The 23,110-nt window shown below is 45.2% G+C and overlaps 1 protein-coding gene and 1 long non-coding RNA gene across 4 annotated transcripts; one reads left to right on the top strand and one right to left on the bottom strand.

Annotated features, from left to right (window-relative positions):
* Positions 1-3,289: 3,289 nt before the first annotated feature.
* On the bottom strand, positions 3,290-4,197 carry LOC119358792. 2 transcript variants are annotated; one of them, XR_005172300.1, is made up of 2 exons: positions 3,972-4,197; positions 3,290-3,861 (listed from the first exon to the last, which is right to left on the bottom strand). It is a non-coding gene; the product is annotated as an uncharacterized LOC119358792 (long non-coding RNA). The 2 variants fall into 2 exon arrangements; XR_005172301.1 differs by having other exon boundaries at positions 3,290-3,451.
* A 2,107-nt stretch (positions 4,198-6,304) lies between these two features.
* On the top strand, positions 6,305-12,078 carry LOC119352994 (UPF0307 protein YE3790-like). 2 transcript variants are annotated; one of them, XM_037619574.1, is made up of 7 exons: positions 6,305-6,626; positions 6,701-6,749; positions 6,832-6,883; positions 8,305-8,465; positions 8,552-8,671; positions 10,300-10,449; positions 11,799-12,078. In XM_037619574.1, the coding sequence occupies exons 1-6, from the start codon at positions 6,343-6,345 to the stop codon at positions 10,447-10,449; spliced, it is 816 nt and encodes a 271-aa protein (XP_037475471.1). In that variant the 5' UTR covers positions 6,305-6,342; the 3' UTR covers positions 11,799-12,078. The 2 variants fall into 2 exon arrangements, with proteins under 2 accessions (XP_037475471.1, XP_037475470.1); XM_037619573.1 differs by having other exon boundaries at positions 11,794-12,078.
* The last annotated feature ends 11,032 nt before the right edge of the window (positions 12,079-23,110 follow it).

Here is a 23,110-nt window from a genome sequence, read left to right as displayed (position 1 = left end):
TTTTCCTGGGCCTTACTGTACAGGCTTTCCACCTCAGGCGGCTCACTTCGTCTTCCTCACGACCCCACCTAGTTTCATTTGTGGGTTGTCTTAAAAAAACTGTGGATCCCAAGGGAATCAAAACTTAAAGGGTGTTTGTTTATAGAGACTTATTGGTTTAGGGACTTAAAAAAGGTCTTTTTTAGTCCCATCTAAACCAAACAAAGGGACTTATAAGAATTTAAAATGGACATTTAAGACTTATGAAAGAAGATCCTCAAGGAGAGTCTTTTTGGGACTTTTAGTTGTAACATGATCTTTTAGTCCATGTTTAGTCAGAGGAACCAAACATATAGGGACTTAGACTAGCGACTTTTAAGTTGAGACTAAAAAAGTCTTAGAACTTATGAACCAAATAGGGCCTTAATCCTAGCTCAGGTCTAATCACACTCCGTAAATTCGTGATTATTGCTCCAACGCATTCGTGATTCAGGATGCAAGTGAACAGGTCTGCAACGTGTCCGCCATCTTCCGCACTGTCCGCAAGCGCTAATTGCAGGATTAGCAACGTCCGCGAGTTAATCTGCCGCCTGTTGTGCCAGGCCGACATATGCGGACTGCTTTGTGTAGAATAATTGTTGCTATGCAAGTATGCAACTAGCTGCTCGCTGCTAATGCACGCTAGCTGGTAAGACTTCCAGCAACGGATGAATAGGCTTGCCACAGAATAATTTTGTTGGCGAACTTTTCTATAAACTGAACAACAAACACCTGTCAGAAAAGGCCAATATGCAGTGTTGCTTAGTCTGTGTTGTATCAATTTTAGAAGCTGATATGATCAACTTTGCATACTAGCTGCTATACACATCTAGATTTTGCTGTGACTAGTTATTCTAAGCACACAAGCTCAACCCCATGTAATTTCATCTTCGACAATTATTTTAAACACAAGTTTTACCATGAATAATTATTCCAAATACAGATAAATAGCCAAAAGTAACATATCATCTTCAACAGTTCAAAATATTAATTACATCAAATGAGCCTTCAAGATTCAGAATTTCTCGTGTGAGTTCCTCTTTCTTGACACCTCTTCATCCCTGCTTCTTGGTTCTGCACATGAACACCTGTTTTGAGCCATCGATCTTCCTAATTAATTAAGCAACATCAAACTAAAATTAACCTGAATTACTCTAGGATAAAATATTTAGCACAACAGATGCAATGGACACAAACCTTTTCCCCTTCAACTGTTTCAGGCACATCCCCAATGGCAATGTGCTGCACCAGGCCTTCCGCAATAGCTGCCTTTACATGTTTGATCTTTAGACATGTCAGTGATCATTCTGATAACCTAAGAGAATCAACATAATTCACAGTTCCGTGGAAAAAAAAAACATAATTCATAGTTGTGAGGTTGCGAACAGAGAACAAGAAGTAAAAGACTGACCGTTTGATTATCAGTTCACAATGTGGATTTACCTCATCGCGTACTTGTGAATTGAGTGCTTTAACGCACTCATCCTAGAAGGACACGACGTTCTGTCTGGTGGCGCACTCCCAATACATAACCTGAATTTTCAATCAAAGTATTTCCATAAGTATTCTCCCTAAAAAACCCAACTGAAATCAGTGTCGGCCGAGCAAAACTACATAGTTACCCCCGGACATCACACACAAACCAGCAAATTTTCTATTTTTGTGCTGAAAACGTATGTACAAATACGAGAGCAAAACACACATCGCAGAGCAGAGCAACCTCTAGGGAATTTCATCAAGTACAGTTAACCGGAATAGAATTCAGTGCATAGCTCTTTGTCCAACCCAGTGCCTCGAGGTTTGACCTGCTAGTTGGCTGCATAGACCGTATCGAAGAAGGCTCCCTCGACGGGGCATGTCGCACTGCGGCCTCACCGGGCTTGTGCCACTGACTTGTTGCCCTCACCCGAATCCAGCATTTGAGTTCGCCAGTGCAGCAGGATTGGCATCACGCGGCGGTACCAGCTCCAGAGGGACAGAATCTGGATGTTCTCGGCTGTCAACAAACTCCATTCGTAGTTGAAACCTACAAGTCATGGCCATGGGCGGTGGCTGACGCGGTGTCAGCTTTCGGGTGTGTCCTATGAGCAAAAATGTCGGAAATCGTTAGATCTCCAGCGAGGAAGGGTGCACTCACCGGTTGACGGCATCTAGCAGGGACTCTAGCGCGACACCTTCCATCGTCGACACGTCGGAGCAAGCAGACCAGGAAGACCACGTGCGTCGTGGCGTCCCTTCTTACGCCCTGGGCCCACGAAACACACACTGTTTCATACAATATACGTGTTGTATCCTCTTTTTTCGTTGTTTCTGTTCAGACGCATCAGACTGATTTTTTGGAATACCGAGACTGGAACGAACGCTAGCGATTTCAGGAGCAGCTGAGCCCGAACTCTGAATCGCTGCGTCCTATCTTCTGGCCCATAGAGATGGGTGTGGACTTGGAAGCGGGTTCGGGAATAAGCAGGTGCATGTAGAAGTAAACACTACCAGGAGGGGTCGTGGGAAGGCAAAAAAAGTATATGCCTACACGACGTAGGAGAAACCAGCCTACAACAATACGTAGTGCAGCGTGTTACCATCCTCATCCTGCTCAATGAGAGGGTTGTGCCATCAACTTTAGGGTCTTGATGACAACTGACAAGACCTCTCGACTCATATATTTGTACTAAACTTTCATATTTGCTTATAATTTATTTACTTAAAAGTACAAACTTGACTATTGTGTGTTTCTTATATTGTTCTTTGATATACATTTCTAATGTTTGTCATTGAAAAATACACACACCATGCCAAATTAAAATAATATGTTGTAAAATAAGCTATTTGTCGTCAGACATGTAAAAAAACACAAGTTCATAGCTTCATGGATTTCACATGGCATTTACATCAACTAGATAATACCCCGCGCGTTGCTGCGGGACATGTTACATGTATCTGATGCTATAATAGGTATATGAATATATGTGTAATTAGGGGTGCACTTGGTTTGCCAGATAGATTTAGGTGACCACGGGTATATGCAACCGAGGGCTAGAAATGGCCATTTTTCTGCTTGGTTGAGAAGATAAGAAGTGGCTATAGGTAGCCAACTTTGTATTTTGTGTTGAAAGCATAAAAGATGGATAATTTGTTGAGATGACCTCTTCACTATGATATGGTATGTAACTGGTTCATAACAATCGCTTGAGAGTGCCAAATACATCGATTAGATGAAGGTGTAGGATACAGTCGCACATGCCCACTAAACCCGTCGCACACATTCAGAGTCTGGGATTCATAATCTGTTGATTCTTCATAAAAAATTAACAGAGAGAAAGTTAATTCAGACAGGAGAAATAGAAATTTATGGAGAGTACATCGCCGCCTAGCTCCTGGCCGTGGCCTCACTTTCGTGCACCTGTAATCAAAGGAGAAAAAATAGTACAATGCCCTGCAATCAAAAGGAAGGGATTAATGGCTGGAGGAATGGATGGATCATGCACGTACGGTTTATCTAGTTTTTCTCAGGCTAGAAATGGAAGCCGGTGCGCTGCCACTGGAGCATGCTTTGCTCCAGGGGATCCCGTCAGCGTCGGCGCCGAGGAACCCCATCTCATCCGCGCGCCGCCCCGGAGGTCTTCTCCGACATGCCGGCTTCCCTGCCCAGACTCCGCGCCGTCCCCGCCAGCCGCGGCATGTCCGCCGCCACATCGCCGCCCACCACCTGCACCACCACGCACACGCACCACCTCGCCCCCGCTCCGGCGCTCCTCCATGGGGTCGGACGGGGCCAACGGCGGATGCGCGTACGGCAGCGCCGTCTCGCTGGGACTAATGGCCCGGGACTCCATTGACGATGATCTTCGAGAAAAATAATATGAACCGATTCCGGCGGATCGACCGACGGGTGGACCGAATGGATAGGCATGGCTCGATCCCCCGGCGAGCGCGATTTACAGTTGGAGACTCACCTGGATCATGTGCTGCCGCTCTCCATGCTATTGTGTAGCCGCCGCCTCCGCCGGCCGATTCCCTCCGGACGCCGCTACATCCCGATCTACGGAGGGGAGAAGCCGGGTTTGAAGCAGACTACAGAAGCCACCATCCTCATATAGCAGTATATAGTACATCGGGGTGAGGATGTAAAGGGAGTTTTGATTTCTAGACTTGAAGTCCAATTGAGTAGAGACTTATTGATTCACGGAAGATGAAAGGAACAATCAGGATAGGGAACGACACAGTTGTTTCAATAAAAAATTAAGTCAAAGTGGCTTTTGATCTGTTCGAGTGGGTAGAATTGGAGGAGACAGAGAATTGAAGAGAGGACGTACAGCCCAGCCATAATAACAAATCGGGAAGGCAGCCACAAATTTAAATCACCGGGGAGTAGAGCAAAAGAGGATGACATGGAGGCACGAATAAAATTATTTGGGGTCATAGATGACGTGGCTGTATGCGAGTGGTTGCTTAGGTGGATAGTTTGCATGTCAAAAGAAATAAGGTAGTGGGGATGAACTATTTAGGTATTATAGATTATAGATTATAGTATATATGTGTGCGTTTGTGTACCTTTTAATATTCTTAAATATAGTGGCCCATATGTGTAAATCATACAAGTTCTACAAATATCTTGATAGTGGTTTCTAGTGTATAATTATGTACAATCAAGTAGACTGCGGTATATACATGTTCTTGTCATTTCAGTAATTTGTTGGAAAAGTTATGTTTGCTTTGAACTTGATATTTAAATGACATTAGACCATATACAATGCGTTCGCTAGTGCACGCTTAATATGGTAATACAATGTGTTTGCTAGTGCACGCTTAATATGGTATCAAAGTTTAAGGTCTTGAGTTCAAGTCCCGACTTTCACAAATTATCTAAAAGTAATGTTTCCTCTCCGAGTCCACATATAGGCCTCTTGAGGCATACTTCTGAGTCCATTCATGTGTTGACTTCCCGCGTCACACATGAGAGGAAGGTTGAAATGTGTATGCAGATTGCCTAGCCCTTTTCATCCGTTCGGACCTTTGGTTTCATTGGCTAGTGCATTGCATCAGAGCCTATTGGCTCGATTTCAAGTCCTACCTTTCACAATTTATCCAAAATTTGATGTTGTTCATTTGTGTCCACGTATATGCCTCTTGTGCTGTACTGCAACGAGGTTCAGGGTTCAAAACTCAGCAAACACAATAAATAATTGCAATCTTCCCTCGTTTCCGCTGCTCATGTCATAACTCCAAAAAAGTATAGACATGAGGGGGGGGGGGGTGTTGGAGTATAATGTCAAATCAATATCATCTTAACCCATAGAAATTAACCCAGTAGTAAACTAAATAAAGAACCAAAAAAGTTTTAAAATAGATTGTAGGATGTTTTTAAGGGAGAGACTAGAAACCAAAGTAAACTTGCAGTTGTACCGGTCATATTTATCTGATTACATGCCTTTCTTGGCCCGTGGTGTAGACTTATTTCTGTAGATTGGATTTTAATAGTACGTGGGTTGAGAACTCCCTAAGCATTCAGGATGGTCACCCTGTTGCCCGACTTATGGGTCAGGTCTTCATGTATGCCTTCATATTGTTTTACTATTTCAGTACAACGATTGATGATTGAATCCTCTACGAAGCATGATACCCCTCTTGTTTAACACCATTATAATTGCAATAATGCTACACTTACGGAAAAATTTCTACGGGAGAAGTCTACATGTTGACATGTTGGGATGCTATTCCCTGACTTTTTTTTGCGCCTCCACCATGATTTTCATCGGGCTAACCAAACGGTGCCAGATCTGTCCGTAAACTGCAGTCCGTAACCAAATGTTCGTAAGTGTACCATTATTGTTATAATTGTGTGAAACCAAGATGGCAGAGGCGGCAAGATGAATTGTCATTTCTCAAATGTTTCTATTCTTTCTTCACACACTTAAACCACCAAAGAAAAAACTTTAAGAACCGCTAACCGCTTGGCTACTCTCCGAAGCGAAAATATCAAGTTGCTTCTTATTCAATAATTGAGATGGTGACTATTAATGTCTGTCGCGAATCAACTAGTTTATGAACATTTTGGGCGCCAATACAACATCGACGCCCATAAAGCCAAGATTTAAGAAAACTAAAATTATAGAGGAGCTGATCTACCGTGTGTGTTCCATGACAAAGTGCGAAAAAAAGAACTCCAACTTTTCCTCAAGTTGGTAGCGCAACACAACAATCTTCAAAATTTGCCGAAATTTCACCAAATTCCCCCGGTTTCCAGAAACCCCAACAGCAGAAAAGTTTAAACCCTATCCGCCAGATGCACTGCTCGAGCAGCTGCAAGCCCTCTAACCGTACGCCATGGCGCACGCCGCCGCCGCCGCCGCCGTGCCGCTGCGCCGCCCGCTCCTCCTCTTCCTCTGGCCCGCCCGCCTCCTCTCCTCCGTCGCGCCCCGCTCGTCGTCCGTCCGCGCCTACACGCGCGCCCTCCGCCCCCTCGCCCCCCTCCCCTCCGACGACGAGGACCCGGACGACGGGGACGGCGCGCCCAGCCGCAACGAGAAGAAGCGGGAGGCCCGCCGCGCCGTGAAGTGGGGCATGGAGCTCGCCAAGTTCTCCCCTCCCCAGATCAAGCGCATCGTCAGGTGCCCCCATTTGCAGCCCCCACTTCCGCTTGCCTGGCAGGATTTTCAGGTGATTAACTCTGTTTTTTTTTCAGGGCCGCGTCGCTGGAGCGCGAGGTGGTGGACGCTCTCATGCTGGTGAAGGTACACCCATGGTTCTGGTAATGAGGAGCTTGCGGTGAATCGCGCAATCGTGACATTTCTGAGTGTTTGTTGCTCTCTGCAGAAATTTGGACCCGATGTGCGCGAAGGAAGGAGGAGGCAGTACAATTACATCGGTATGTATGCTCATTTTTGCACCCCATGCATTTCCTGGACCGCGGAGATTGGGTCTTAGTACTATTCGAATTTTAGAATGAATGCCAGATTTGAGGGATTCCATCAACCTGTAGTATCTTCAGTCTTGTGGTAGTGTGGTTGACTGGTTCTTTCCAATTTCACATCGACCTGTGGGAGCAGGCTAGCTGTTAGATGTCGGAATGCCTTCCTTTAAACAGTTAAAAGCTTTTAATCTTTAGTTTGGTAAATTGGTAATGTAGCCATGTAGATACTGCTAAGTGCTAGGTAATGTAGTCATATAGATGCTGCTAGTGCTAACTAGAGAGGGAGGGAAGGAGGGAGGGAGAAGTCTCGTGGAAAGCACTACTTTCTAGTGGTTGTTTCCGGGCCAATTTCTTGAGCTTTGTCAACTAAGTAATGCTTTTTTAGACAAGTGCAGAAACATGCAGGAAAGATTAACTGTAGTTTGAACTTGAGAGGTTGGGTTAAGGCATCCTATGTTGCCCTGTCAGTGTATGGATGCTTTTAAGCGTTTTGAATTATGGCTTAGATGTGCGGTATTGCCAGTAATGCTAAGTTTTTATGAGTAAATCGTTTAGTTCCAAGGAAATATGTATGACCTCAATTTTTTGAAGGATGTTTATTGTATAATGATCTTTCGCACTTTGGATGTGTCTGGTTTTGAGGCAAAGCAGGCTTTGCCACAATATTGCCATGCCCATGAGTTTTGGCTGCAGTTTGGTTGGACACCAAATATTTGGCTTGCCCATCCCAGCCGGTATCTGCCCATGCAGTTCTTGAAAATATGCGGGCGAGCCGAGGGGCGAGGGCGACGAAAACGGCCGCCAAAATATTGGCTACTAGCATGCTAGCGTCCCCGCATACTACCCTTGTGTGTTACGTGAGCTGGATAATCAATTAGCTAGATCGTATGTGCTGTTACGCTTGGCCAAAAGTGTGCACATGCTGCTTCACTAGGATTTCTTTTAATGTTTGATCATGATGATTTAGCCTACCCCAACTTGTTTGGGACTAAAGGTTTTGTTGTTGTTGTTGTTGTTGTTGTTGTTTGATCATGATGATTTATGGGCTCCTGATATAATTTTGTAAGTTAAGACCTCGGTTGCTGCTACATGGCATGTTAATTGGTTACAGACCAAATTGAGACCCAACCATTTTGCAAAAAATTGGTAGGTGCTCTGGCTACAGTCCAAACAACACTACCAGTTCAAAATCACTAATGCATTGATCATTCAGAAAGACATTATCAGTAAATAATAGCTGCTTCTGGAGGTTATATTTATTCTATATATTTCCCTAAAAAATTAAATTAAATAAGTAAAGAATTAACCACCTCTGAAGGTCAATTTTCGTATATTTGCTATTTATTTTATGTTAATACGTGATCAGTTTCTACCAGGAAGCCTACTTCGCGGTGCACAGCCTGAATTGATGGAAGATCTTATCCATTCTTTGAAGAATGGAGATGAAAGCAGGATACAAGCCTTATTGAGTGAAGTGGCAGACAAGTCAATGCCGATTGAAGATGAGGAAGTGGGGGAGTTAGCTCATGAAAAAGAGGTAGCCAATATTCTGATATTCTCAATATGACTGGATTTACATAGTAAACACTGAACTAATGGTTAAGAATTTCTGAATTTCAATAGGGTGAGGAAAATCAAGAGTATATGGAAATTGCAGATAGATGGTTTGAGGGCCTCGTCTGCCAAGACATTCCAGTTACCAACGAAGTTTATGCGATTCATAATGTTGAATTTGATCGTCAGGTATCATATGCGCACACTTTAAATGTTCATTGGATGGCACAACTAACATGTCAGTTCATGTGTTGACTCGAAGTATGAGATAACAAGGACCTTCTGTATAGCCTAGTCCTGTATAGTTTGCCAAATATAATTTGAATAAAATGCTAAAACCTTTTTTGGAAGATATATAACTGAAGTATCAGAAGTGAGATTCTGGGTCAGTGCGGATTTGTTTTGGGGAAACTGGATCTGTTGAGTCTAGCAACAGTTAGTCTCTCTAGGAATAAGATCCTATTATTAGGAAGGTTCATATTAGTTATGATTTTATTCTAACGGTAGAAGCCAACCTCTATAAAATGAGATGAGTCACTACCATAATCATTAAGCAATGAAGACTATCATCTTTCGCCAAATTCATCTTGCACCTGTACGGTATGTTTGGATGGTGGGCGAAGCACACCCTACCAATTTTTTGCCCGACTAAAGTTTTGGTGTTTGCGGATGGTTGCCAATATTTTGTCATGCCAATGCCCCTTTGCCCACTGTAGTTCATTTTTCTTGCCAACGTTGACCAACTCATGGGCTAGCAAAGTTTGACCAGAATTTCGGCTTGCCAAATACTCCCTCCATCCCAAAATAAGTGACTCAACTTTACACTAACTTTGTACTAAAGTTAGTGTAAAGTTGAGTCACTTATTTTGGGATGGAGGTAGTATTTGGTAGACCAATCTTGGACTAAAACCAAGCATACTCATAGTCTCTTCTTATCCAAAGTTTCCCATCCAAGCAACCAGCATATTGGTGGTAGTTACCCATGAGAACGGCTAAGGTGATGCCTTCTCTAGTTAGGGTGGCAAAGCCTTCAACAACAACACCAGCAGCAAACCAGGAAGCTGTGGCGATGCTTCCCATGGCTGCAGCTTAACAGCATGGGAGGCTGACACCACTGCATCAAGTAGCAATGGTGGTGCACCAAGAAACTGCATCGATAGCACTGCATCCAGCCTTAGCAGTAGTGCTGCAGATATTGGTGAAGATAACCCAATACTATCAGAACTAACCAACACCATCTTAACTGCATCGACAGGACTGCATTCAGCCTTAGCAGTAGTGCTGCATCAAGTAGCAAGAGGTCTGTAGTGATGGCAGCACCCCATACACCGGTCGATGTGAGGCTTTCTGCGGTGGTGGCAGTGAGACCTTCCACGGTAGCAGCAGCACTCCATGCGGCAGTGGTGGCGATGACAGGGATGCCTCCCTGATGGCGCAGCAGTGCTTCAGGCCATTGGGGCAACGATTTGAGGGGGATGACACCAGTGATAGTGGATTAGTTGTCTCGATCTCTCCATTCAAAGAAAATAGGTGCAGCTCCCCTCTTTATGTAGACGAGGTCAGACCCAAAGTATAATCTAATCATAACTAACCAACACCACCGTAACTGCTAATATGATTGTATCCCCCCCTCCCAAGTCCTTATCCCAAACATAAACTATGTTCAGCATGTCAGGCTGTCAGTTATAATAGTCCTAGCAGTTTATGCATCTAAGATGGGTATTCACCACCCAAAATATTGTGGTTAAAGAAACTCAAGGGTATCTGTTATGATTCAATGTTTGGATCACTCAGCTTCACGGACATTTTACCAACAGGAACTAAGGAAACTTGTGAGGATAGTCCAAGAGGTCCAAAAAAGCACGCGAGATAAAGATAGCGGAGAAGGATCTGATAAAAAGCTTTCCAGGGCAAAGAAACCACTTATCATGTTCCTTCGCTCCCTTGCAAAGAAGACACTTGAATAGGTGAGCCATACGTTACCCAGGTAGCTTCTAATATGTGTATGTATTCGATTGTGATTATTTTCTCTATATAACTGCAAAGATACTACCTTATGTGAACACATCCAAATGTCTAGCCTTAGCAAAACATCGCTGCATATTTTTCCATAAGTGTGTTCTTCCCTAGTATTCTGTCTTCATTATCAACATATACTAGCTAACTACAGAGGAGGCTGGTGTTGTGCACTGTGCAACTCGCGTTAGAGTTGGTAATTGATAAGATTAGAATTTGGTTTAGGTATTCTGTTGAATAGTAGTTTCACTGTCGAAGATAGTGACAAGACAAAATGGATGCGAATTTGGTTTAGTTTCCCTCTTTTGAATTGTATTATCCGCTTTGTATCAGATGGCAAATCAATTAGGAATTTTTTGGATTTGGAGACCATTTCTGTTTCGTCAGCTGATTGATTGATTGATTGCATATGTTAGGGGTATGTCTGAATTCGAATGAATCGCATAGGTATCATTTGAATTTTTCGTCTGCCCTGTATTTGTAACCATATCAGTGTTTAGCTAACAAATATGGACATGAATGTGGTAAAACCAATTTGATATGTTTCCGCCCCTGAGTGACTCAAAGATCTAATATGGCTTCGTGCACATGTTAACAGAATGTTCTGCTGTCTTCATGCCACTGCTTGTCACTTCAATATACACTGATTGTTGAAAACAGCCATGGTGCTACATGTTTGTGTTGTGTGCTTGTTGGTAGGCGCGACGGTGGAGATAGCAATGGGGGTTGCGATCAGATTGAATGGGATAACAAGGCTTGCCCTCAGGGACATGTCGGGCTCCTCCCCAGATGTGTCGCTAGAGGCTTTTAGTTCTCAGCTTGGGGCAGTTTGTTATTTATTGATTGATAATCTCGTAATACAGGCTACCTCCTCTTTATAGGCTTGCTACGTACCTTGGAAAACAAACCAAATTTGACTAACATGGAAGCCTAAGATACTTTCCTAACATTTATCAAAAAACTTCTTGAGATAAACCTCGTCTTCTTGGCTTCCAAGTTTAATGTACGTGCCACCTGATTCTGTGATGCAGTTCCTGACTTGGTTATGAATGTGGCTACAGGATTGAGCCTGCAGACTCAGCGCTGGTCGCAAACTCGCAGTAAACTCTATAAAAATGTGTTGTTGTTGATCTCACTGTTGGTATTGCGAAGCAGGGCACTCAGTGTTAGCTTTAGTTCGTTTTCCTTGGATCATGTTCTTATTTTTTATTCCATTTAATCAGAATATCTTTCTCCCATGTTCATTTCTGGTTTTGACGGCGCCATTTTGGCTTCTGTGTTTGTGCGATTGACAGGGCAGGATGTGGAGGTGCGGAAAAGGAGGGAGACATAAATAGTTTTAGCAATTTTTACTTTCAAAGTGCTAAAGACATGTTAATGCTTGACTCTCATGGTAAAGACAGCCTTATATAGCGATGTGTTGTCAAGTATGGATTTTGAGCTATAGTTTACAGGGAGTGGTGCTTTGTAGTGACAGGTAGCTAATTTCCTATGAACATTTAACTTTTGCTGATCTAAACCATGCAAAAATAAGTTCATAGTATAAAAGAAGCCTCATGCTCAAGGTATTTGTGCTGTCATTGTTATTTGCATGTATGCTTGAGTGGGCTGTAGTTATTAAAACCGGACCCCTGCTATCTTGTACTCCGGTTTTAATGAAATTAGGTTCGCCATTGGCGTATCCCTGGAAAAAACCTGAACCTGTGCTCAACAGGAGAAAACTGTAGGAGTAACATTTATCTGCCCAGTTAGTTTAGTTACAAAATACAGGCGGACACGATTTTCACTCCTTTTATATGGTTGGGGCCATCGGTGGCAACCGGCCACGGTGCCGGCCGGCGAGCTCGGACGGGGCGCATCACCCTTTTCTTTCGTGAATAGGCAAATCTTACGTATCATTGTATATTTGTATTGATAGAACTCGACTCGTGCAGAGGATGCATCACAGCTAAACCTACCAAACCCGAACCAAAAGCGGCAATGCCGAACCAACAAGAACACCAACATCCACAGAGCCAAACCAACAAGAATACCAACATCCACGGAGCCAAAACCAGGGATACTGCAAGCAAGCAAGATAGCGCCTTCTCCCGTCGCCATCTGGTCCAGAGGAACCAGACCTATTAGGGCTAATGATCGACCTAACAGTAAAGCGTGCATGCTGCGACCAGGAATGTGAATCATCTCGCCAAAGGCCACCTTGATTTCATCAAGGAGTTTAAGGCAGCAGGCGCCCATCATTGGACATTGATCTGATTTTTTTTTCAGATACCTGATGATTTATGCACTAAAATAAGTTGTTGCATGGTCATGATGCGGCATTCCAGAAAGAACGAAAAAAGTTCATGTCATCCTGCAGCTTCACCGCCCCTCCTGAGATTTCTTCCGGGCACCGTCGCTGCTCGAGCTAGCTATTTCCTCCCATACGTCCGAACAAGCCACACCCAGAAGCCAAGCACGCCGGCAACGAGGACGCCAAGAACACAATTTATGGCGACGGCCGTCCACGCCGACCCAAAGTACGCCAGAGCCTGGTTCACCACCATGACGGGCATGCCGACCCAGACCCAGCCGACGTCGACGAGCGCCACCTGCAGCGCGACGGGCGCGTCCGGCAGGAACAGGCTCATGTGCGCCGCCGCCGCCGCGACCAGCGCCATGTAGGCCCCCCACAGCACCATCGCCGGCAGGCGCCATGGGTGGCTGGCGCCGAAGGAAGTGTGGGTGTAGAGGGCGTACGCTCAGGCCGACGTGCCGCCAATGTACACGGAGGGCAAGATGGCCGCCGCCGCCCACAGCACGGCACGGGAATGGCCAGCCATGGCGTTCGCTTCGCCGACCGTCAGAGCAGGAGGCGTCGTGCTTCCGGTCTCATCGCCGGTGACCTCAGCACTCTTGATCTGGTCAAGCATTTTCATGTACGATGATCCTCTCTTTTTTTTTTTTGAACAGAGAAAGGCACCCGAAGGTACCAATATATTCAGCGCACAGAACATTTTACAGTCAAGATTACACCATCTGCTAGAATAAAGAGAAAGAAGAACTGCAGATGTAAAGAAAGAAGAGCTGAATAAAGACATATGAGAGAGCAAGGAACAAGATCCTTGCTGAAGAACAGCATGTCCTAAGAAACAAAGGAAGAGAAGGGGAAAAGAAAATTCCAGCTTTGACAGCAATCTCCTTCTTTTCAACAACCGAGCATAGACCATCAGATCATGTTGAGATGAGGAACTTCCCAGAGCTATCAACTTTCTCCTAAAAGCAATACACCTTATGAAGCTGAATTCCTGCAAAATTAAAATCAACAAGAGAGGCAGCTACAGGACATGATTCCGTGACATGAGAGTGAGAAGAGCAATTGAGTGTAGGTCCTCCAGCCATATGAAAAACTTGATGAGCTAAATTGTGAGCCACCCCATTCAAATTCCTAGAAATATGAAAAACTTGGGGATTAAGATTAGAAGTAGAGTTTACAAAAGAAGCCACTTCTTTTCTGAAGAGTGAGCAATATTCCTGGCAGCAGCAACAGTGGCAAGAGAAAGAGAATCGGTTAAAAAAGTAGGAGTTTGAATGTTAAGGCAAGCCGCCAATTGAGCTGCACAAGCAAGAGCAATTGCTTCAGCTTGAAGAGGAGTGTCCGTCGAAGGGCCTGAAGCTTGAACCTGAATATTTATTTCCCTATTAGAAGAAGGAAGACAAAAGTAAACTCCCACACCTGTGCGCAATTGACCTTGCTGAAATCCTGGAACTCTAGAAGTTCTGAAAGCAGCATCAGAAAACACTTTAGCACCATTAATGAGAAGGTCTGATTTGAGAGTATTGCCTTGCTTAGGAAGAGGAGAATTATCAGGTTGAGATGCCTGCAAAGACTGAATATTAGTAGAAGGCAGAATCTCCTCTTGGAGAATATTATTCAAACTAGTAGCAGCAATTTTAATTTGGTAGGGAAAAGAAAATTTCCTTTCAAAGAGGAAATCATTTCTAGCCTTCCAAATGCACCACATAAAATTGAAAATATTTTGCAAAGATGCATAAGGATGACCCATAGAAGCAAAGTGAATCAGAAGGGAATGCATTGAAGAGTGACCTTGCACAAGGATGTCAGATCTAAGAAACCAAGGAGCAGAGAACCAGGCTGCTCTAGCAAAGTCACAAAGAAAGAAAAGGTGAAACTCATCTTCTTGCTGAGCACATCTACAACAATTCTGCGAAATGTGAATAGAAAAACGGCCTGCTCTCATTCTTGTGGGCAAAGCTTTGCTAAGCATCCTCCAAGCAAAAGTTTTAACCTTGGGCAATAAATCTTTCTGCTTCCAAATAGTTTTAAGAAAAACTTTCAAATCCAAAGGAACATCCAGAGGAGTAGTTCTAGGATTAGTATGAATGTCTTGTAAGCAAAGTTTATAAGCAGCTTTGGAAGAGCAAATACCATTGGGAGTCAAAGGCCAACAAAGAATATCAGCATTATCATCATCGAGAATATCAATGTTGATAATATGAGTAGCCAAAGGTTGCTGAAAAAGAGAGAAAATGAGCTGACGGTTCCAATGCCTTTGCCCAGGCTGCCAAAGATCCCTAACCAAGGAGGGATAAATAAAGCCTGATGGTTGAGGAATGAGATAATCATGAATAGAGTTCCAAAGATTGCACCAAGGCATGCTCCAAATAGAAACATTACCTTGGGTGAGTTGATAGAAGGCATGCTCTTTAAGTTTAGGAAGCATTTTTAAAATGGAAGAACAAAAGGCAGATTTAGGTGGATTATTAGTAGCTTTCCAAATAGAAGTGGTAGAAAAATATTTGGCTTGAAGAACACAATATAATTGGGAGGAGGGGTTTTTAGCTAACCTCCAAGCCGCAGCAAGAACAAGACTCTCATTGACGGCTTTTAGATTTCTGATTCCAAGACCACCTTCAGACTTGGAGTTGGTAATATCCTTCCATGCTCTGAGACAAAGACTCCTCTTAGAATCTGTTTCTCTAATCCCTGTCCACCAAAAATTCCTAATGATAGAAGTGAGCTTGGCAATAATTTTTTTTTGAAAACAGAATGTTTGCCATATAGTAAACAGGGATAGCAGAAAAGACATAGCGAATAAGTTCAAGACGGGCAGCATGAGATAGCATGTTAGCTTTATATGAGGGGAGCTTATTTAAAAATTTATCCAAAACAAAGTTATAAGCAGCACCCCTATTCTTAGCAGGCAAAATTAGAGGATGACCAAGATGAGTGAAATTAGCATCAAGATTAGCAACAGGAAAGACTTGCTTAATATCATTAATAATATTCTGAGAAACATGATTGCTAAAGAGAATGGCAGATTTATTCCAGTTAGGAGTTTGACCAGAAAGAGCACAAAAGTGTTGAATAAGACTAGCCATCGTCTGAGCCTCCTGATAAGTAGCGTGCCCACACACTAGAAGATCATCTGCAAATAGAAGAGAATGGACAGAGGGGCAGTTTGGTCCAAGAGAAATTCCCTGCAATTGGTTAGCCTGCAAAGCTTCATTAAGCAAGATGGAAAGTTCATTAATTGCAAGAACAAACAAGTAAGGAGACATGGGACAGCCTTGTCGTATTCCTCTGAAGCTCTTAAATTTAGGAGAGGGCTGGCCATTAATGAGAACAGAGAATGAGGGAGATGAGATGCATGCATGAACCAAATTAACAAAATGACCATGCAGCCCTTTACAAGCCAGAGCAGAAACAATGAAATTCCATTCTAAACGATCAAAAGCTTTGGCAAGGTCAATCTTAAGCATAAAGGCATCATATTTCCAGGATTTAAGAGAAAACGAGTGAGCAATTTCCTGAGCAATGATAATGTTGTCACTAATATGTCTACCCTCAATAAATGCTTGTTGAGCTTGGTCAATGTAATCAGGAAGATGATGCTTAAGTCTATTCGCAAGAGACTTAGTAATGATTTTATAAAGCACATTACAAAGACTAATAGGACGGTACTCCATGGGCACAAGAGGAACCAACTTCTTAGGGATAAGAGCAATATTGGTATCATTGATGTGAGGGGGAAGTGTAGCAGTATTATAGAAGTGAGTGACAAGCTGAGTGAAAGGATCGATATGGTTGACTAGAAGGGGGGGTGAATAGGCAACTACCAATTTTTAGCTTTTCTTTACCAAATTAAACTTTGCATCAAAGTAGGTTGTCTAGATGTGCAACTAGGTGAGCAACCTATATGATGCAATAACAACAAGCATACAAGCAAGCACGGGTAGAAACAATAAAGAGCTTTCACAAGTAAAGGTAAGAGATAACCAAGAGTGGATCTGGTGGAGACAAGGATGTGTTACCGAAGTTTCTTCCTTTGAGGGGAAGTACGTCTCCGTTGGAGCGGTGTGGAGGCACAATGCTCCCCAAGAAGCCACTAGGGCCACCGTATTCTCCTCACGCCCTCACACAATGCGAGATGCCGTGATTCCACTATTGGTGCCCTTGAAGGCGGCGACCGAACCTTTACAAACAAGGTTGGGGCAATCTCCACAACTTAATCGGAGGCTCCCAACAAGACCATGAAGCTTCACCACAATGGAATATGGCTCCGAGGTGACCTCAACCGTCTAGGGTGCTCAAACACCCAAGAGTGACAAGATCCTCTAGGGATGAGTGGGGGAATCGAAAATCCCTTGGTGGAAGTGTAGATCGGGGCCTTCTCAACCACTCCCGAGCAAATCAACAAATTTGATTGGCTAGAGAGATAGATCGGGCGGAAATGAAGCTTGGAGTATTTAATGGAGCTTGAGCAATAAATGGAGCTTGGGGGAGGAAGAGGTAGGTGAGAAGGAGGAAGGGGACTCCCTTTTATAGTGGGGGCAACAATCCCGTTGCCCCCACCAACCAGCCCCGCACAGGGCGGTACTACCACTGAGAGGGGGCGGTACTACCGCCAGGCGACGGTACTGTCGTGCCAACCAGCGGTACTGCCGCGCTGAGGAGACTTAGTAGGGAACGGACCCAAATGCGGTACTACCGCGGTGGTAGGGCGGTACTACCGCTCCTGGAACGGTACTACCGCCACTACAACCGTGACTAGTGTCGCAAAACCCGACACGAGAAAAAGACCTCTCGAATCGAGGCGGTAGGAGCCAAACTACCCAGCGGTACTACGGCAGTGGGGTCAAGGGCGGTAGTACCGCTGTGGAGCGGTACTGCCGCTTGTGACCCTTCGGCCGTAGTACCGCAGGCAGTGCGGTACTACCGCTGGGGCGCGCGCGAGAGAGAGAAGGGATCTCTCAAATAAGCTGAGGACCAGTGGGGGTGCCAGGCCCCCAGCGGTACTACTGCTGTGGAGCCACGGCGGTACTACCGCTGCGAAGCGGACTGCCGCTTGTGGCTTCTCAGCGGTACTACTGCTGGGTGCGCGGTACTGCCGCTTAGACCTAGACAGAACAAGGAAGAGGGGAGAGATCTCTTCAATGGACAGGAAAAGCTCGGAGGGTGAGAAGCTGATGTGTACATGATGATTCCACCCAAGCAAAACCCCAACAGACCCCCTCTTGATAGTACGGTGCCCTCTACGCAACTAGTCCACCTAGAAAGAAACAAAAGAGCTACACTGTCTTGAAATACACTCCGAGGGGAAGAAAGCGTCTCGTGCCAGGGGAGAATCTGAGAATAATTCAAGGCACAAGATTAGTCCGCAAACATGTTGTCATCAATCACCAAAACTACCTTGAGAGAGATATGCCGTAACAATTTCCCCCTTTTTGGTGGATTGATGACAACAAGGGATTTGCGCAAGAAAAAGAATTAAAATGAATAAAACTAAGAACTACAAAATATAGACGGGCTCCCCCAAAATGTGTGCACCAAGATAAGGCACGACACACACATTCGGATCAACACTCCCCCTATATTTTATAGTCCAACAACACTAAGCACAAGATATATGAGAGAAGAGAATAAACAGGACAAGCATGCATCTCAATATAAACTACAGTACTCTGAAGTGACATAAGTAATAAGGTAGCGATAGGGAGCATATGTCTTACACCATATGACTAGGACTTAGGTCTCACACCAAACCAAACCAAAGAAGGAACACACAAGAAAACACAAGACGACTCAAAGCACGACACAAGAAGCAAATCCCTACACTCTCTCCCCCTTTGGTAGTGAGACACCAAAAAGGGCATAGAGTGACACTACGACTCCAGGTGATGGGAGGGGAAGGTCTCGAACATCACATCTCTGCATCTTCATCGTGGGTCGAAAACTGCTCGGCATCGGAGTCGGTCCAGTGGCAATTCTGATGAATCCAGTCCTCCTCTTCAGTGATCTGACCCTCAGACCTACTGACAACAGTTGCTCCCATCTGACGCATGAGCTCCTTGTGGCGCGTCCTGGCATGCTTCTCCGCCACATGATTCATGTACTGACCATGAGACTCCATGCAGAAAAGCTTCTTCATCTTGCGCTTAAGCTTCTGTGCCCACGACGGTTCTGCACTAGAGGGGCCAAAGTTCTCCTCATGATCATCAGTAGCAGCCTCACCCTCGATCCCCATGGCAGCAGCAGCAGCAGCAGACGGACCCCCTGTGGCAGCAGTAGCAGATGGACCCCCTGTGTGAGGCGCTATCCAGTTGTCCTTCTTCCTCAGACGCTTGATCTCATGAGACACCAAGTCTCCAGTCTCTAGCAGCACTCTGGGATAAGTCTGTGCCCAGGCCCTCTCAATGAGCCTCATGATGAATGGACCATAGATAGGACATTTGCGCTCAGACACGGCAGATAGAAGTTCAGACCACATGACATGAGAGATATCCAGGCTCTCTACAGTGCTTGCTTCCTTCTCATGCTGACAGAAAAGGAGCATGTCCACGAGGTAAGAGTGGACCATATCCAAATTCCCGATCCAAGGGAAGAGAGTCTCACGGAATATGCGATGAAGAATGTCCAGATACAGAGACAGCTCATAGGTCTTCTTCTGAATGACTGGGTGAACCTTCACAGTGCAGTAGGGCCAAAGGGCTTGCTTGTGGGTGGATGTAGCATTGCGGTGAGGACGGAAACCGACAGGAGTCTCAAGCCCGGTATCCACCACATCAAGTAACTCCATGAAAGCCTTCCACTTGACATAAAGCAGCTTGCCATTGGTCATCCATGTCAGAGTCCTGTCGACATCCGTCCCAAGGTGGACGGTGGCATAGAATTGAGCCACCAAATCCGCATCAAAATCCTTATTGAATTGCATGATCCTGAGAATGTTTAGCCGAGTGCACATCTGAAGAGCTTCGCCAAAGTATTCCGGATCCTTCTCCATAGCATCAGTGTCAATGGAGCGAACATCAACAAAAAGATTCTTCTTGGCCTTGATCACATCAAAGTAGATGGCAAACTGAAAACGGTTCCAGAACGGGTGGTTGACCAAAGTGGGTTCTTGGTCCACCGCATAGGGGTTGCGGCGACGCTTCTCCCAAAACTCCTTGTTGGTCATCTCAGTCACAGTCTTCCCTTTTGGCTTGTTGGCGGCTCGCTTCGATTGCTGAGGAGGTGGAGGAACACTTGCAGTAGCACTTGCTGGAGGCGGTTGGGTGCTCGAGGAACCACCGGCAGGCTCTGAGGTGTGGTAGCATTTTGATGTGGCACGCCCGGGGTTGGTACGGCGACCTTGCTGCTCGGAACGGTCATCACCTGGAGCCAAACACAAGAACAACGCGAAACAACCAGAAAGAACGAGCATAAGCCAACAAACACAACAAAAAGATCAAGGTAAGGCAGGAGAATGATGGAAATTGGCATGCAGCGGTAGTACCGTGACCTGCCCGCGGTAGTACCGCCCCAAAGGGAGCGGTAGTACCGCTCTAGGTCAAGCGGTAGTACTGCTCCAAAGGGAGCGGTAGTACGGCTTGAGGCGGATAAACAGCAGTTTCATAGCATGAGGCGGTGAAACAGTGGTTTCCTACTACCGTGGTCAGATCCGGCACTACCGGCCTACCAAATTCAAAAATAATCCTACCAAACTCTAATCTAGAAAGTCTAGTTGCCTTCTCCAACCAACTCATGCCTAGATTTTGTCAAAAATCTAGAGATGCAACCACCATTGCCCCTAAGAAACAAGAACTAAAAGGAGACAAAACAAAAGAAGGAACAGGGGCAATACCGGCATCCATGGAAAGAGGACGAGGTGGGGATCGACTCCACCAAAGGAAATGGAGAGGGACGCCCCGGAGACGGAGATCCGCCGGAGCCCTCCCGCGGCAAGAGGAGGCTGGAGAGAGGAAGAGACAAGAGGGGCGAAGTGAATGGGTATGGAGGAGAAGAAACCTCCCCCTGCCTCGACTTAATCCTCAGGTCCCGTCCCTCAGCGGTAGTACTGCGCTGGGGGGCGGTAGTACCGCGCACCACCAGTGGTAGTACCGCCCAGCACGGCACGACAACTAAACAGACACGGCTTTAGCTCGACGAAACGACAAAAACGGAAAGAGAGAAACAACAAAGCACAACAGCAAACAACCAAGACACGCCTGTTCAAAAGAGGGCGGTGGCCGAGGCCACCTATGTTTGAGTCAAAAGGTATGGCACTGCGAAGATTTTAACCTTGGGCCCATGACCAAAACTCGTCTTTGAAGCACAAGTGCCATCAACAATGGCTAAGGTGAAAGACTTGATCAATTTATGCATAATGGGGGGAGGGAGAGTTCATTGAAAGAACAACACTCCCCCTATGTCCATGCATACACCTAAACTAGACAACAAGTTGAGCGTGATAGGGTGTGCGCGAGTTCAAGCAACATTGCTCGAATCAATGATATTTAGCTCATGCCTTAACTTGCGAAATCTTGCTTCATCCAAGGGCTTCGTGAAGATATCTGCAAGGTTATCATGAGTGTTGACGTAGTTGAGCTCGATCTCTCCTTGCCTAATGTGATCCCGGATGAAGTGATACCGGATCTTAATATGCTTCGTCTTGAAGTGTTGCACTGGGTTGAGAGAGATCTTGATGGCACTTTCATTGTCACACCAAAGAGGCACTTTGTCACAAGTGACACCGTAATCCTTTAAAGTTTGCCTCATCCATAAGAGTTGTGCACAACAACTACCGGCCGCCACATACTCCGCTTCGGTGGACGAGAGAGACACACAACTTTGCTTTTTGGAAGACCAACTTACCAAAGAGCAACCAAGGAATTGGCACCCTCCGGAAGTGGACTTCCTATCCACTTTGTCTCCCGCCCAATCGGAATCCGAGTACCCTACAAGCTTGAAGTTTGATCCTCTTGGGTACCATAAGCCAAAGTTTGGGGTATGAGCCAAATATCGAAAGATTCGTTTGACCGCCACATAGTGACTTTCCTTAGGTGCGGCTTGAAACCGTGCACAAATTCCCACACTCAACATGATGTCCGATCTAGATGCACAAAGGTAAAGCAAGGATCCAATCATGGAATGATATACCTTTTGATCCACCACTTTACCATTGGGATCTAAGTCAAGTTGGCACTTGGTGGGAATTGGAGTGGAAGCCGGCTTGACGTCACTTAGCTTGAATCTCTTGAGCATGTCTTGAGTGTATTTGGATTGATTGATGAAAGTTCCTTCTCTTCTTTGCTTCACTACGAACCCTAGAAAGAACTTCAACTCTCCCATGGAGGACATCTCGTACTTTGAGGTCATGAGAGCGGCAAATTCCTCATTGAAAGCTTTGTTAGGAGAACCAAAGATAATATCATCAACATATAATTGGCACACAAACAACTCCCTTTGACCTTCTTAGTAAAAAGAGTGGGGTCGATTAGCCCAACTTCAAAACCACGGTCTTGTAACAACTCGGTAAGGTGGTCATACCATGCACGTGGGGCTTGTTTAAGGCCATAGAGTGCCTTATCGAGTTGATACACATGATGGGGAAAGTAGGGATCCTCGAACCCGGGGGGTTGCTTGACGTAAACCAATTCATTAATGGGACCATTAAGAAAAGCACTCTTCACATCCATTTGTTGTAACTTAAAGTTATGATGAGAAGCATATGCAATCAACATGCGAATGGATTCAAGACGAGCAACCGGAGCAAATGTTTCACCATAGTTGATACCCTCAACTTGGGAGTAGCCTTGTGCTACCAAACGAGCCTTGTTGTGAATGATAATCCCATGGGCATCTTGCTTGTTCTTGAATATCCACTTGGTTCCAATGACATTATGGTTCCCCGTTGGTCTTGGCACCAATCTCCACACTTTGTTGCGCTCGAAGTTGTTGAGTTCTTCGTGCATGGCATTGAGCCAATCCGGATCTTCTAGCGCCGCATAGACCTTGTGGGGATCCACACAAGAGACAAACGCGTGATGCTCACAATAATTTGCTAATTGTCTACGAGTGCTTACCCCCTTTCTTAAGCTTCCAAGCACATTCGTCATGAAATGATCCTTGGTGGAGAGCTTGGAAGCAACCTTGGCGGCACGACGCTCTAATTCCTCCTCGGTGGTGAGTTGAGGAGCGGTTACTTGATCATCTTGAGCGCCGTCATGAACTTGTTCTTGATCTTGAACTTGCTCGGGGGAGAGAACTTGACCTTGGGCATCACTTGGTGTGTCAACACCGTCTTGAGTATGATCTTGCCCTTGGTCTTGTTCATGAGGTTGAGGGCCTTC

The sequence above is a fragment of the Triticum dicoccoides genome, chromosome 2A, assembly GCF_002162155.2.
Source record: "Triticum dicoccoides isolate Atlit2015 ecotype Zavitan chromosome 2A, WEW_v2.0, whole genome shotgun sequence".
Taxonomy (NCBI): domain Eukaryota; kingdom Viridiplantae; phylum Streptophyta; class Magnoliopsida; order Poales; family Poaceae; genus Triticum; species Triticum dicoccoides.
This window is presented reverse-complemented; position numbering and strand designations above follow the sequence as displayed.